At 44.2% G+C, this 15,422-nt stretch overlaps 1 protein-coding gene across 1 annotated transcript in view; it reads left to right on the top strand.

The window, feature by feature from the left end:
* The window catches only part of LOC130131340 (dedicator of cytokinesis protein 3-like), a 287,178-nt gene that overhangs the window by 194,235 nt on the left and 77,521 nt on the right, over nucleotides 1–15,422 (top strand). Inside the window, exons 13-15 of the mRNA XM_056301001.1 lie at nucleotides 69–157; nucleotides 3,224–3,349; nucleotides 14,326–14,450. Of these exons, the coding sequence (XP_056156976.1) occupies nucleotides 69–157; nucleotides 3,224–3,349; nucleotides 14,326–14,450 (340 nt within the window). The remainder of the gene's footprint in view (nucleotides 1–68; nucleotides 158–3,223; nucleotides 3,350–14,325; nucleotides 14,451–15,422) is intronic.

The following is a 15,422-nucleotide window of genomic DNA, read 5'->3' as shown; positions in this document are numbered from 1 at the left end:
GAAATGTCATTCTCATTTTGATTTTTCTCACCCCTTTTGTGAACTTTTCTTTCCCTCTTTCTCAACAGGTGTAACAATGAGAATGAGTGGTTCCAGATTCATGAGAACATTATCCGCAAGTCCAGCACCAAGTACACTGCTCCCAGCACCAACTATGGTACGATAGAGAGTGTATATTAGCGTGAGTCAGTTTGTGTCAGTGTGTGTGTGCGTGTGCGTGTGTGTGTGTGTGTGTGTGTGTGTGTGTGTGTGTGTGTCCATTGTGCATTGCAGCATTAACTACGGTGAAATGGAGAGAGAGTGGGCGTGTACGTGCATTTTATCTGCAAGTCACACTGCTTAGCATTAGAATCAAAACAACTCTCGTGGGGCATCCGGGTAGTGTAGCAGTCTATTCCGTTGCATACCAACACGGGGCTCACCGGTTCAAATCCCTGTGTTGCCTCTGGCTTGGTCGGGCATCCCTACAGTCACAATTGGCCGTGTCTGCGAGTGGGAAGCTGGATGTGGGTATGTGTCCTGGTCGCTACACTAACGCCTCCTCTGGTCGGTCAGGGGGTGGAGGGGGAACTGAGGGGAAATAGTGCGATCCTCCCATGCGCTACGTCCCCCTGCAAAAACGCCTCACTGTCAGGTGAAAAGAAGCAGCTGGCATGTATCGGGGGAGGCATGTGGTAGTCTGCAGCCCTCCCCAGATTGACAGAGGGGGTGGAGCAGCAACCAGGTTGGCCTGGAAGAGTGGGGTAATTCGCCAAATACAATTGGGGAGAGAAAGGGGGAACCCCCCCCCCCAAAAAAAACAACTTTCATGTGTATATTCTTGAACAAAATACTGAGGTCCTACCTTCTCCAGGGGCACCATGCAGATTGGAGTGAAGGGAATGTCTTAGAAAAGAACCCTTCGCCACTTATCTAAACCTTTAGAAATACCCCCCGCCCCCCCCCCCAAAAAAGGGAAATGTCATGTCGTGTGTGGATTCTTCCAATGAAGTCAATACAAGTCACTGACGAAAATACTCCATTGAGTAAAAGAGAAATGGTTGCTTTGTTTGCACTCAATTTGTGTCTGTGTGTGTTCTCTGTCTCTCCAAAGAGGAGGTTTTGATGGTGTGATAGCTATACGTCGATTTACATTTGTTCTGGCTATATGATTTTCAGTACCTGATACAGAAAGGATGGCCAGTGGGAATGGTCACATTCAAACCAACACACACACACACACACACACAAAAACACAAATTTGCTCAGAATATAGAGCGGCTCATTGGCTAAATAAACACACCATTTTTCTCATCGCTTTTCTCCCGATTCTTTTTGGAGCCGTATGGAGTAGGTCATCTGTTCTAGAAGATGTAGGTGCTTTCATAATCTTTCATAATTATTTTATGTACCCTGTGTGATATTTTATCTTAAATTAGGCAAATGTGCCTTGATTTATTGATCACCCCATGACCTCGTTTTGTTCTTTTTTTCTGTTTTTTTTTTTTGCCTACTTGCTGTTCTTATAATGTAAAAAAAAAGTTCCTAAATAAAAAGTAAAAAAAAAGAATATAGATGCATGTAAAAACATAGATGAATCTCATTCACATGCAAGTTTGCTCACAAACTTGCATAAACAAAGACACAGAATAACTTCACTGTCCTCTCTCTTTTCCTGATTCACGACAAATAAAGTGTTCCTGTTTCATGATTCCTGATCTATAAGATGAAAAAATTTTATATATATATATATATATACACTCACCGGCCACTTTATTAGGCACACCTGTCCAACTGCTCGTTAATGCAAATTTCTAATCAGCCAATCACATGGCAGCAACTCAATGCATTTAGGCATGTAGAAATGGTCAAGACGATCTGCTGCAGTTCAAACCGAGCATCAGAATGGGGAAGAAAGGTGATTTAAGTGACTTTGAACGTGGCATGGTTGTTGGTGCCAGACAGGCTGGTCTGAGTATTTCAGAAACTGCTGATCTACTGGGATTTTCACTCACAGCCATCTCTAGGGTTTACATAGAAAGGTCCGAAAAAGAAAAAATATCTAGTGAGTGGCAGTTCTGTGGGCGAAAATGCCTTGTTGATGCCAGAGGTCAGAGGAGAATGGCCAGACTGGTTCGAGCTGATAGAAAGGCAACAGTAACTCAAATAACCACTCATTACAACCGAGGTATGCAGAAGAGCATCTCTGAACGCACAACACGTCGAACCTTGAGGCAGATGGGCTACAGCAGCAGAAGACACACACCGGGGGCCACTCCCGTCAGCTAAGAACAGGAAACTGAGGCTACAGTTCGCACAGGCTCACCAAAAATGGACAATAGAAGATTGGAAAAACGTTGCCTGATCTGATGAGTCTCGATTTCTGCTGCAACATTCGGATGGTAGGGTCAGAATTTGGCGTCAACAACATGAAAGCATGGATCCATCCTGCCTTGTATCAACAGTTCAGGCTGGTGGTGGTGGTGTAATGGTGTGGGGGATATTTTCTTGGCACACTTTGGGCCCCTTAGTACCAATTGAGCATCGTGTCAACGCCACAGCCTACCTGAGTATTGTTGCTGACCATGTCCATCCCTTTATGACCACAGTGTTCCCATCTTCTGATGGCTACTTCCAGCAGGATAACGCGCCATGTCATAAAGCTCGAATCATCTCAGACTGGTTTCTTGAACATGGCAATGAGTTCACTGTAGTCAAATGGCCTCCACAGTCACCAGATCTCAATCCAATAGAGCACCTTTGGGATGTGGTGGACCAGGAGATTCGCATCATGGATGTGCAGCCGACAAATCTGCAGCAACTGCGTGATGCTATCATGTCAATATGGACCAAACTCTCTTAGGAATGTTTCCAGTACCTTGTTGAATCTATGCCACGAAGGATTAAGGCAGTTCTGAAGGCAAAAGGGGGTCCAACCCGGTACTAGCAAGGTGTACCTAATAAAGTGGCCAGTGAGTGTATATACACATACATACATACATACATACATACATACATACATACATACATACATACATACATACACGGTGTTAAACTTTCCCACTCTACTTGTTTAATGTGGGGTATGGCCTCGTGTACCAGTCTCAGGGTGGGAGCAGTTGCTGGCCTCTCAAATTTTCTGTCTTTGAATCACCTGAGCAACCAACTCCTACCTCTCTCACCCTCTCTCTCTATATATATATATATATCACTCTCCCCATTCCTTCGCCCCTGTCCCTCCCAGGTCTGATAATCTCCCTCCAGTTGCTGAGGGGAGACATGGAGCAGGTTCGTAGAGAGAACCCACTCATCTTCAGCAGAGCGGTGGCCATCACACGCAAGTTGGGCTTCCCAGATGTCATCATGCCAGGTGAGACGCTGCGCACACACACCGGCAAGCGCTTCACTGTTGTCACATATTGTCCCTTATGCTATGTTATCTGAATGAATACGCTGCATCATGGACAGTTGCATTTTTATCTCCAAACACAATTGATGAATTTGAAAATTAAGGTGCTACCTAGACCTAAAGTCCTTTTCTAGTGTGGTTGCAGTGTTTATCTGTATCCTCTATAGATTTAAATTGTTGACATGCTTTTGTGAATTTGTACACCATTAAAAAAACAAACTGCAGGGGAATGTGTCACTGAACAGGCATGTTCTCCCGGAAGAAAAAAAAAGCAATAATTTGATGTTTGTTTGCTTTTTTTCAAAGATGCTCCAATTGAGTACATGATTTAGAAATGCTAGCATTTTGAAATCAAGGTCAATATGAGAATGGATTTCTTCAAATTCATTCCCCATTGGGGCTGCAGTTCAAACTGGCAAACATTTTTCACAGTATGAGTCAGATTTTTCAGTTTGCAGATATTACAATATGGAAATGAAACCACTTACACTGGTCACATACAAGCATGAAATAATACATGGATATGTGCTTACATGCACGTGCACTTGCACATATACACTTGAATTGATACTTGTTTCTATCTAATTGTCTGTAAAACTCATCCTTTTGTCAGCTCAACACCCTTACATTTAAAGACAGACACAGAAATACTTTTCTGTACTCTCTCTGACACCCTGCATCAACTCAAACTGCGTATGTAAATGCACATGTGCTGTACATGTGCACATATGTGTGTGAGAGTGTGTGTCTGTGTATATTAATGATGAATGCTGACAGCAGGATATACACAAAACCTCAAAAACCCGTTTTTGATTTTTGTTTTTTTTAAATGAAACACTTTGAAATGTCTGTTTTTCTGTCTGTCCCTTTGCCGGTCAGTCTCTCTGTCCCTCTTTAAAGCTGCAGTAGGCAACATGAACATTCCAATGAATGCAAAACCTTACGCCTCTCTCTCTGCTGCCTCGTATCACGCCGCTAAGCCCCTCCCACCAGATGAGCGCAGGCATTTAATTAAAACATGTACAACCAGGAAACGTCAGAGCAAGACTCATGCAACTTGAATCGAAGATACATCCTAGTGGTACATTCGAAGATACATCCACTGGGACACATCATCAGTGATGTTTCCTGAGGTCCTCAGGTGTTACGGTCTTTCAACATCATACACCCTCTCTTAGGCAAACCAGCCAGGGTATAGAGAGTGAGTTTGCATTAGCATTAGCACTTTGAGTGGCTGTTGCAGCTAGAGAAGCACTATATAAAATGCAACTTGATTGATTGATCGATTGATTGATCGATTGATTGATCGATTGATTGATTGATTGATTGATTGATTGATTGATCAGGCTTGTGTCCCAGCAGCATTGGCCCACATATCACTCCTCTGATCCAAAGCCATCTGGAGGCCCTCTCTGCAGCCTCCATGGAAGACTTGATGGCTTTCCTTTTCACAGCCCCAGTGATGCCAAGTAGAGTGTAGACCTTGCACAGTGAGTGACCAGCAAAGACTCTACGCCCCACTTCAATGGGCTCACAACGCATCTTCCAGCCTCTCCTCCAGCACTGATCCACCAGCTCTTGGTACTTGGACCGCTTCCGCTCATTTGCCTCTTCCATCCGGTCCTCCCAGGGAACTGTCAGCTCTATAAGGAGCACCTGTTTTGAAGAGGCTGATGATAGCGCTATGTCTGGTCTCAACAAAGTTGTCATAACGTGGTCCGGGAACCTGAGCTGCCACCCCCCCCCCCCAGGTCGACTTGCAGCTCCCAGTCTGACGCAGTGGTGAGGAGACTGACTGCTGATCTGCGCTGTGACTGAGGCTGCTCACCAGACCAGACAAAGGCGATGTTCCTCTGTCCGCAGGATTGCTTGTTTTTTGGCCACAACTTTGGAGATGGCTTCTACAACTGTCCTCAGCAGTAACCGCCCTCCCCCAGGGCTGTTGGGCAGATGCTGAGGATGTGCTCGAGTAAACCTTTTCCAGAAGCAAATTATGCATATGCACCTCACGGGGTGGGGGATGGGGGACAGGGATTGCATCAGGGTGGCTGTGCCCCCCCCCCCGACCACCCCTTGGCAGCACCATTGATTAAGATATGTTGCGTTGTTCATACATTGTTCAGTGGGTATCGGGGCCCTCATGTGGGCCAGGAAAACATCCCCCACACAATCACATTGCAAACACCAGCATGTACTGTTGACTCCAAACAGGATGGCTCCATGGACTTGTTGCTTGTGTCAAATCAGAATACTTTATTCATCCCCAAGGGTAAATTGGGTAATTGGGTAAATTTTGGTACTTCCATCAGCATGATGCAAAATTAACCAGGATTCGTTTGACAAGGCAATTTTTTCCATCCCTCAATGGTCCAGTTTTGCTAAGATGGTGCATTCTGAGATGACAATCTGCACACCAGTGTTGAATCTGAATGTGATTTACCTGGTTGTGGCCCATCCATTCACGTGCATAATTCTTGCCATTCTCCTTTGAGCTCTCTGATCCATAAGCTGTGTCTGTCCACAGCATTACCAGTCAATGTTATTCTTTTACTTGTTGCACCATTCTCAGTAAACCCTTGAAATAGTTGGAAGACAGCTGTTTGGGAGATGCTAGAGCCAGCACGACAACTATCAAACTCACTCGTTTTGCCCATTCCAACGCTCAATTCAACAATCACTAATGCTAGAAATGCTAGTCTCCCGGGGGCGTCTGGGTAGCATACCAGTCTGTTCCATTTTCTATCAACACAGGGATTGCTGGTTCGAATCCCCACGTTACCTCCGGCTTGGTCGGGCATCCCTACAGACACAATTAGCTGTGTCTGCAGGTGGGAAGCCGGACGTGGGTAAGTGTCCTGGTCGCTGCACTAGCTCTTCCTCTGGTCAGTCAGGCCGCCCTGTTCAAGGGGTGGGGGGAACCAGGGGGAATAGCGTGATCCTCCCATGTGTTACGTCCCCCTGGCGAAACTCCTCACAGTCAGGTGAAAATAAGTGGCTGGTGACTCCTACTGCTGTCACATTATATTCGAATATCGAATTTAATTTCGAATTTGCATAAAAACACGAGATTCGAACGTAAATGGGGAAATTCGAAATAAATAAATAAATAAATACATTAATTGTACTTTAAAATTATTAAGTAAACAATGTCAAAAATGCCGAAAGTAGGCTACGGCAAGAATTCCAGCTCTAATTACCCATAAATCCATTACCCATAAGTCCATGGAGCGGAAACGTAGGCCTAGGCTGCAGCCAGAAACGAGAAAATGGAGGAATTTGGTGCTGCCGACAACGAGCCCGATGATCAGCATACCAGAAAGATCGTCACTCCAGAGAATCTTAGGAGTGCGATTTGGAAACACTTTGGTTTTTGGACTGTAGATGGAAAGACTGAAAACAAGGACAAGGTAATATGCAAACTATGTGAGCGTGAACTAGCATACCATAGTTCCACCACCAAGCTACGGTCTCACATGCAGTTCCATCATCCGGCCGAATACAAAACTGCAGGACCCTGCTGGTGCATCTGCTGCTGCTAAACAACCCAGGCTGACAACGTTTTCTCACCTTCGGCTGCTCTGTCCTCTACACGAAAAGAGGCGATCACTTCACAACTCACCAAATTCGTATGTAAAGACATGCGGCCAATAAGCATCGTGGAAGGTGGAGGCTTTAAAGATTTTCTCCGTGAAACTGAGCCACGTTACACTATCCCGAGCAGAACCACAATAACTAAAAACATTGTGAAACTCTACGATACTACTCGTGGAAATGTACGCCAGATACTAAGCGATAAGGAAATTGCACTCACTACAGATGGGTGGACATCTATAGCCACAGACTCTTATGTTACAGTTACAGCACACATAATGTGGGAGGCATGGGAACTGAACGATTTTGTCCTACAAACGAAAGACTTGAGAAGTAGCCACAAATGTCAGAAAATGTTGCGGAGTGCATTTCTGGCACACTGAGGGATTTTCACATTCCCCGTGAATCGGTGATCGCAGTCACAACAGACAATGCACTATGTGAATGCTGTGGAGAGGTACCTTGATACCGTTAACATACTTTGCATGGCACATACAATCAATCTAGCTGTACGTAAAGGGCTAGACGTCAGAGCCATAGACACGACACTTAGCAGGCTAAAGAAAGCAGCCGCACATTTCGGCAGGTCACCTACCGACAGCTACCTATTGGAGGATAAGCAGCATTTGCTGGGCTTGAAAACTGATAAATTAATTAACGATTGCATCACGCGATGGAATAGTCCATATGAAATGATCTGCAGGGCATCGGAACAACAGGCAGCTGTTGCAGCTGTAATATTTGAGAAAAAATGGTCAAATCTCGAACTAACCACAACTGAATGGTCCATGGTTGAACAGATGCGTGAAATACTTAGACCGTTCAAGATTGCGACTGAGGCTTTGTCAACTAACAAATATCCCACAGCTTCTGCTGTATTGCCTTTACAGCATGTACTACTGTGTCAAATTGGCTCACCCATTCCTAATACAATGCCCAGCTTGAGGGAAATGACCGCAAAGATTGACACAGATTTGAGGAAGTGTTATGACAAAAATAACGAAGCAACATTCATGTTATTGAATAAAGCAGCATACCTGGATTCCCGCTTTCATAGTTTAATGCATTTATCAGAGGAACAGAAGGACCAAGTGCACGCAAACATTAAAGAAGAAATGGCCGTGAGATTTGAAAGTGGGACAGATGAGCATTCGTTAAGCTCAGACACTCACGCACGAAAAACGGCCCTGACGGCAATGGGCGATCTGTTTGGAGAAACATACAAGGGAAGGGGCGAGACGAGAGACGACCAAGACAATGTACTGCACCAAGAGATGTGGTCCTGCCGAAGAGAGACAACGATGCCAGCAGACAGCAATCCTCTTCTATGGTGGAAGACGCTGGGTAGCGCAAAATATCCCCACCTGGCGCAGCTTGCAAGAAAGTAGCTGAGTGTTCCCGGGACATCAGTGCGTTCTGAGCGAGTCTCTTCCACAGCTGGGAATATTGTTAACAAAAAGCGCTCCGCTCTTGACACTCAACACGTTAACCAGTTGATATTCCTGGCGAATAATTTGTAGCCTCCCAGTCCAGTTAGGCCTATGTGTAGGCTATGTATAATCGTATTTACAAAGGCCACATAACCCACTATTTTTTATTTTATTATTACTATTATTATTTATTTTAGTTATTTAGTTTGGTGGGCTTGCCTAGGCTACTTATAGGCCACGTTCTGTTAGTAGCCTACGTTACATTGCCATGGCAGCGCTGAATGCAGCCCAATTGCCGTGAGGATTATTGACATTATTATTACTTTTTTGAGAAGCATACTCTGTGGTAATTGTTTTTGAAAATATGGCAACATTTGACTTCATAATTTGCATTAAACTTCACTAATTATTTCGACCGAAATATGTTGTCTGTCTGCTTGTCCCCTCTTGTGGATACAAATGGTAAAACGCATGATCAAAATAATTACTGGGCAATAAATTACGGGTTATTTTTAGTCTTGCCATTTTAAAGACTGTTTTTTACGTGGAAATTCGAATCCAAATTCGAATATGGGTACAATTCTGCCACGAATATTGAATATGTTTTTTTCTTAAAGTGACAGCCCTAGTGACTCCACATGTATTGGAGGCATGTGGTAGTCTGCAGCCCTCCCTGGATCGGCAGAGGGGGTGGAGCAGCTACTATGACTGCTCAGAAAATTGGGTAATTGGTCAAGCACAATTGGGGAGAAAAAGGAGGAAAAATATTTTTTTTGAAAATGCTGGTCTCCCTGATTTATACTGTATACCGCAATAGCATGAAATATTACATTACATGTTGTACTGTATCATTTATATTAAGGTAGGGGGGACATAATAAACTGGTGATTGGGTGTATGTGGTTGTGTATGCCTCATCAAAGACCAGTTCCTCTCCTTAACCCCTTGACAGTCTTCACTGAAGCTCTCACCATCTTCAAGGGGTACACAATCAATGCACAGCGTTTTAAACTACCTAAACACCCAAACAGCCATTTGTTTCTCGCTATTCGGTTTTATTTGAACTGGGCTCAATTTAAAAATTGTCATTGTCTTACTATGTGTTAACTGCATAGCCAGTAAGAACTCATACAGACACTCTGACTGACCAAATGTGGGTTTATAAGTTCATTAAATGTGAATACAAGAGTATGTAGTAGATTAGTCATGAATTATAAAAATAGCTCTTCCACTTATAAAAACTGTCACAGAAAAACATTATAAAATATAATTTTATTTTTTCGGGGCGGCACGGTGGCACAGTGGTTAGCGCGGTCGCCTCACAGCAAAAAGGTTCTGGGTTTGAGCCCTGGGTAGTCCAACCTTGGTGGGTCATCCCAGGTTGTCCTCTGTGTTCAGTTTGCATGTTCTCCCCGTGTCTGCGTGGGTTTCCTCTGGGGGCTCCGGTTTCCTCCCACAGTCCAAAGACACGTAAGTCAGGTGAATTGAATGTACTAAATTGTCCCTGGGGGGGTGTGTGTGTGTGTGTGTGTGTGTGTGTGTGTTTGTGTGTGTGTGTGTGTGTGTGTGTGTGTGTGTGTGTGTGTGTGTGTGTGTGCCAGCCAGCCAGCCCTATGATGGCCTGGCGGCCTGTCCAGGGTGTCTCCCCGCCTGCCGCCCAATGACTTCTGGAATAGGCTCCAGCGACCCTGAGAGCGGGATAAGTGGTTCAGCTAATGTATGGTTGGATTTTATTTTTTCTTCTCTTGTACTATGTTGTCCTTTACAGGCTGGCCAGGTATTTTATTTTACCCTATGGCCAATAAAATCCAGAGAAGAGTGCACTCAGTAGAATGCAGATCTCCACCAGGCGTATCAACCCTTCTCTGGAGCCCAGACTTGGCAACAAACCATCCCTTTTTTCACCTACCAGGAGAAGGGGCCCTTTTTAAAGACTGGAAAGATGTATTTAACCGTTGCGGTTTTCATGATAGAAAATGAACAAAGGCGAATGACTTTCATTCATTCTAAAGCAATAAAATGAGAGTAAGAAAAGTCCATTTTATTTGTATAGCCCATTATCACAAATTACCAATTTGCCTCAGTGGGCTTGTCCTAAAACTTAGCTCAGCCATGGAAAATGTTTTATTGTAGCTGCTGAGATGATTTCCAGCTGTGGCTGTGGTTAATCCTGCTCTTGAAATTGTACTTTTTAACGGAATTTTAACATTGAGTCTATGGAATTTACTTCAGACCCCCCCCCCCCCCAATAATCAACAGTGCATGTGCAGTGACAGAGCAGCATTGTTCGAGCGAGCTAGGGAGTGAATGAAGAGAGGGAGCGATGATAGCGAGAACAAGGTTTTTAATCACCGTAACCACGAGAGGTTCTTGATCATAACTGTGCACAAAACGTTTTAGGTTGACAGGTCCAGCAGTTTGCGAGATTAGCTGCAGATAGACACACACACACACACACACACACACACACACACACACACACACACACACACACACACACACACACACACGATAAAAATGGAGGTCTTGCATCATTTCCATGATGTGACAGCGGTGTCATGGGTTTGAGTTTACAGACATGCAATACAGGTCACGAATGTCACTGCAGTTAATATCAGCCCTAACTAGTCACACAAACATGGTCGTTTCAGGTCTTATGGACTAATAATGGACACAAACTGTCCAAACACAAAGAGGCACACTTTTCCTCATACAAACTCATAGATGTATGAGTGCCCATTCGTGTCGTACAGTGAGTCGACACACAATCAGTTTAATATAGCTTTCTCTCTTCTCCCCTTTCTCTCCCCCCCACACACAAATTTAAAGCTGTGTTCTACCTGTGTCACAAAAGATTTATGACCAGTGTGACCATGTGTGGAGATATTTATCATTTCTGCAGTATGCCCCTACAGATGAGTTGTCAACCTTAACGTACCAAGATGGGAGTTAAACACTCTCTTAATAACTGTTTGGGGAGGCCACCGTGTGTGTGTGTGTGTGTGTGTGTGTGTGTGTGTGTGTGTGTATGTTGGCGGAGAGGAGGGGAGGGGGGCCTAGTGTACAGTGACAAAAATACTATGGATTGTGTGTGCGTTAATGTTTGTGTACATGTGCATCTGTCTCTCTTTAAAGACAGATGAAGAGTAACCTGCAGACCCACTACACATAAATCATATTTCCTGCTAAATGAAGATGCCTTTTTTTCTGTTTCTTTTTAATCCTATCATCCACATTATGAAGTTTTTTCTTCAGTGCTGTGTTCTCATCGATAACCCGACTCTTTACCCTTGTTGTGAGGGGAACACGCTGCTCTGGAGCAAGGCACTCAACCCCTCAACTGCTGCACTTACTGTGGCCACTAACTTTGCAGACAGAAGTGCAGCAACCCACTCACTACAAGTGTGATGAGCACTTGCCTGGTGTGTCTGTGACTGTCTGAATATAAATAAGAATATTGCTCCGAAGGAACCCGTGTGCTCAGCAAAACCTCCCATGGTAAAATATAGGGTACAAAAATGTGTTATTGGCCCTGCAAAGACAACCGTTTACTGTGTATCAGAGTTTCACTCCATCACAAGCCACTGCCATTTACTATACAATACTTTACACCGGGCTGTCGGACTATTAGACACTGATGGATGCTTACAGGAGTGAGTATTGAGCTCAGTCCTGTGCACATTTTCTCTAATCAAATTGAGACAACGCAGTCGAGTTATAACATCCAATCAGCTTGTAATGATACACACACTTAAAAAGCTTATGTGCCGCCAGGTAAAAGATATCAGTTGACATATCACGGGGATTGTGCAAAAAAGTCTCAGTTCAAATATTTTCTATAAAACGAAAAAGAAACATTATTTGGAGGTGCTTATACATTTCTACAAGATTAAGTAGTGAAACAATCGTTTTTTTTTTGTCTGTTTTTTTTTTTTTAATGATCATATAGTTTTTGTATTTTTCCCCCTTTTTCTCCCCAATGCTTCCGGCCAATTACCCTATTTTCTGAGCAGTCCCGGTCACTGCTGCACCCCCTCTGCCAATCCGGGGAGGGCTGCAGACTACCACATGCCTCCTCCGATGCATGTGGAGTCACCAGCCGTGTCTTTTCACCTGACAGTGAGGAGTTTTACCAGGGGGACGTGGCATGTGGGAGGATCACGCTATTCCCCCTCCCCTCCAAACAGGCGCCCTGACCAACCAGAGGAGCGCTAGTGCAGCGACCAGGACACATACCCACACCCGGCTTCCCACCCGCAGACATGGCCAATTGTGTCTGTAGGGATGTCTGACCAAGCCGGAGACAACACGGGGATTCGAATCGCTGATCCCCATGTTGGTAGGCAATGGAATAGACCGCCACGCCACCTGGACACGATCATGTAGTTTTGAGAGTAAAACTCTGATTTTATGAAACGCATGTGGTGTGTGTGAAGCAGAGCCCTACCTGTCCAGGACAGCACTCAGAATACTGATGCAGTCATCTCAAGTAAACCAACTGTGACAATTGCAGCCTTCTGTTAAAATCCTATAACCTTCCTACTAAACTGTGTTCACACACTGCTAGCCATGCCAGAGAACAGGCCCTAATAAAGAGGAAATGTTGGCGTTGACACCACACATCAGGGGCCAACTACTGAAAATGTGTCATGTAATTACTTACTTTCAGGATATACTCTTTCTGTGCATGCTCGCTCACCTGAGGTGACATTCACTAGTTTCTAGTGTACTGTGCATGTCAGAACCCTTCTTGCTGGTTACCTATGGTGGAGCATGTAAACAGGACACCTTATGCGATCATTTTATTTGACACTCATGTAAATGCTTTTGGGGAAATATTCAACTGGATTGATTTCAAAACTGGCTCATGTAAACAAGGCTAGTTCAACTGTATTTGTGCTACACCCGGCAGTCTGCTCCCAAAACTAAACCATCAGAATACAGTTGCAGAGGGATGTGGTTGTTCTAGTCTGAATGGAGATTGTGTTGACATCGGTATACAAAAATCACACACATCAGCACATGCCCATATACCCCTGATGCTGTACACATTTGCATAGTTGCATAGTTTGCAAGTCTAGTGCAAAATCCATCAGACTGAGCTAATCCAGGGTCTGTCAAGCAGAGGGTTTGAAATCGAACAGAAGCAGCTCATAATGCTATGCTGTTTTATCCATTCCCAATGTAAAAATGAGCTTCATGTCAAAAATAAGTCGGACAGACCCCTCCATCTTTTAGCCACTTGTCAGAGCGGTGCACTCATCTCAAAAACTTGTCAATTTATGTATCTGTCACTTTATCTGGTTGTTTGGAATGTATCTTGTGGTAATAAAGACCGTGCCTGATGAGGAATTCAGTTCTCAGCAACACCCTTTCTTAAGTATGATTGGTCTTGGATGGGCTAGGCCCACCTGATTTTCCCTGTGCCCACCCACACTGTGATTTTTGCCTACATTACAATTATATGCTACAACAACATAATATACTTATTGAAATTCAGTTATGGCTTTTGGTTTTGGTGTGCCACCCCAAGATTTTCAGTGGCCCCATGTGGCAGGCCCTATGAAAAATTTCTGGGGGTGCCACTGATCTTAACACCGATGTTGACCAAGTTTAAGTTCTGCAGAAACTGTACAATACAATAATTTCTGCGTGGTACAACATTCCTGCAAACCACATTCAGCATCTTGTAGAGTCCATGCCCAGATGAATTCATGCTGTGCAGAAGGCCAAAGGAGGCGCAACACACTACTAGATTGATGTACCTAATGAATTGGCAACTTGGTGTAAACATTCACTGTCCTTTAATTGACATGAAACACATTGTCCATGCTAAGGTTTACTGTCTCTGTGTTTGCACTTATTAGGTGACCTTTTGCCAAGACTATCTGACTTTATATGTTTTCTCCCTTGCAAGGTGACATCCGTAACGACTTGTACCTGACCCTTGAGCGAGGGGACTTTGAGAGAGGAGGCAAGAGTGTTCAGAAGAACATTGAAGTAACCATCTATGTGCTGTATGCGGATGGGGAGATACTTAAGGTAGGGGGCTGGTCTTACACAGCGAAGAGCTTCTAGAAGAGGTTCACAGGTTGATGTGTTGAACAGGGCATCTCTCTTCATAGTTCTAGCCTCACCTTGCAGTTTTCAATGCAAGGGACACACTTGAAAATGACAGTGCTGACAGATTGTTAATCTCTCAAAACTGTCATGTCCAAGTGCTTGGTTACACTTAACAACTTTACAATAGCCTTATTATAACACACACACACACAAATAATACATAGCATCTTGGAATATTTAGGAATTTATTTGGAGAATTTTATCCAAAACATGTTTTAAACTTTTAACACGTTTCCAGAACATGTCAAAGAGGTAGCATTACAACAGATGACTGTAGAAAAATATAAAATAAGTAAAACTAAATAATGCCTTAGCGATTGCAGCTCCCAGATTGTGGAATAACTTCACTTACGGCATCAAGACTGCCCCAAGCGCTGACATATTCAAATACGATCTAAAACCAATTTCTGCTCTTTAGCATTGGACTCTTAATGATGAGCTTGTGTGTGTGTGTTTGTGAGCTGGTGTATGTCTCCTCACGGCTACATTTTAGATCTGTACTGCAGGCACTTAGTCTTCTTTGTGCTTTTGAGCTTTTGCATCAGCGTTTTTGATATTGTACAGCACCATGGTCAAACATTGTTTTTTGGTGGGGGTTTTTTTTGTGTTTTTTTTTTTTTTTTTTTTTTTTTGGGATCCCCCCCAACACACACACACACACCTTTTCTCTGCAATTGTACTTGGCCAATTACCCCACTCTTCCGAGCCGTCCCGGTCACTGCTCCACTCCCTCTGCCGAGCCAGGGAGAGCTGCAGACTACCACATGCCTCCTCCGATACATGTGGAGTTGCCAGCCACTTCTTTTCACCTGACAGTGAGGGGTTTCGCCAGGGGGACGTAGCGCGTGGGAGGATCACACTATTCCCCCCAGTTCCCCCTTCCCCCCGAGC

Source organism: Lampris incognitus, chromosome 2, assembly GCF_029633865.1.
Source record: "Lampris incognitus isolate fLamInc1 chromosome 2, fLamInc1.hap2, whole genome shotgun sequence".
Lineage (NCBI taxonomy): Eukaryota > Metazoa > Chordata > Actinopteri > Lampriformes > Lampridae > Lampris > Lampris incognitus.
The sequence above is the reverse complement of the archived record's forward strand: the minus strand, read 5'-3'. Positions and strand labels throughout refer to the sequence as shown.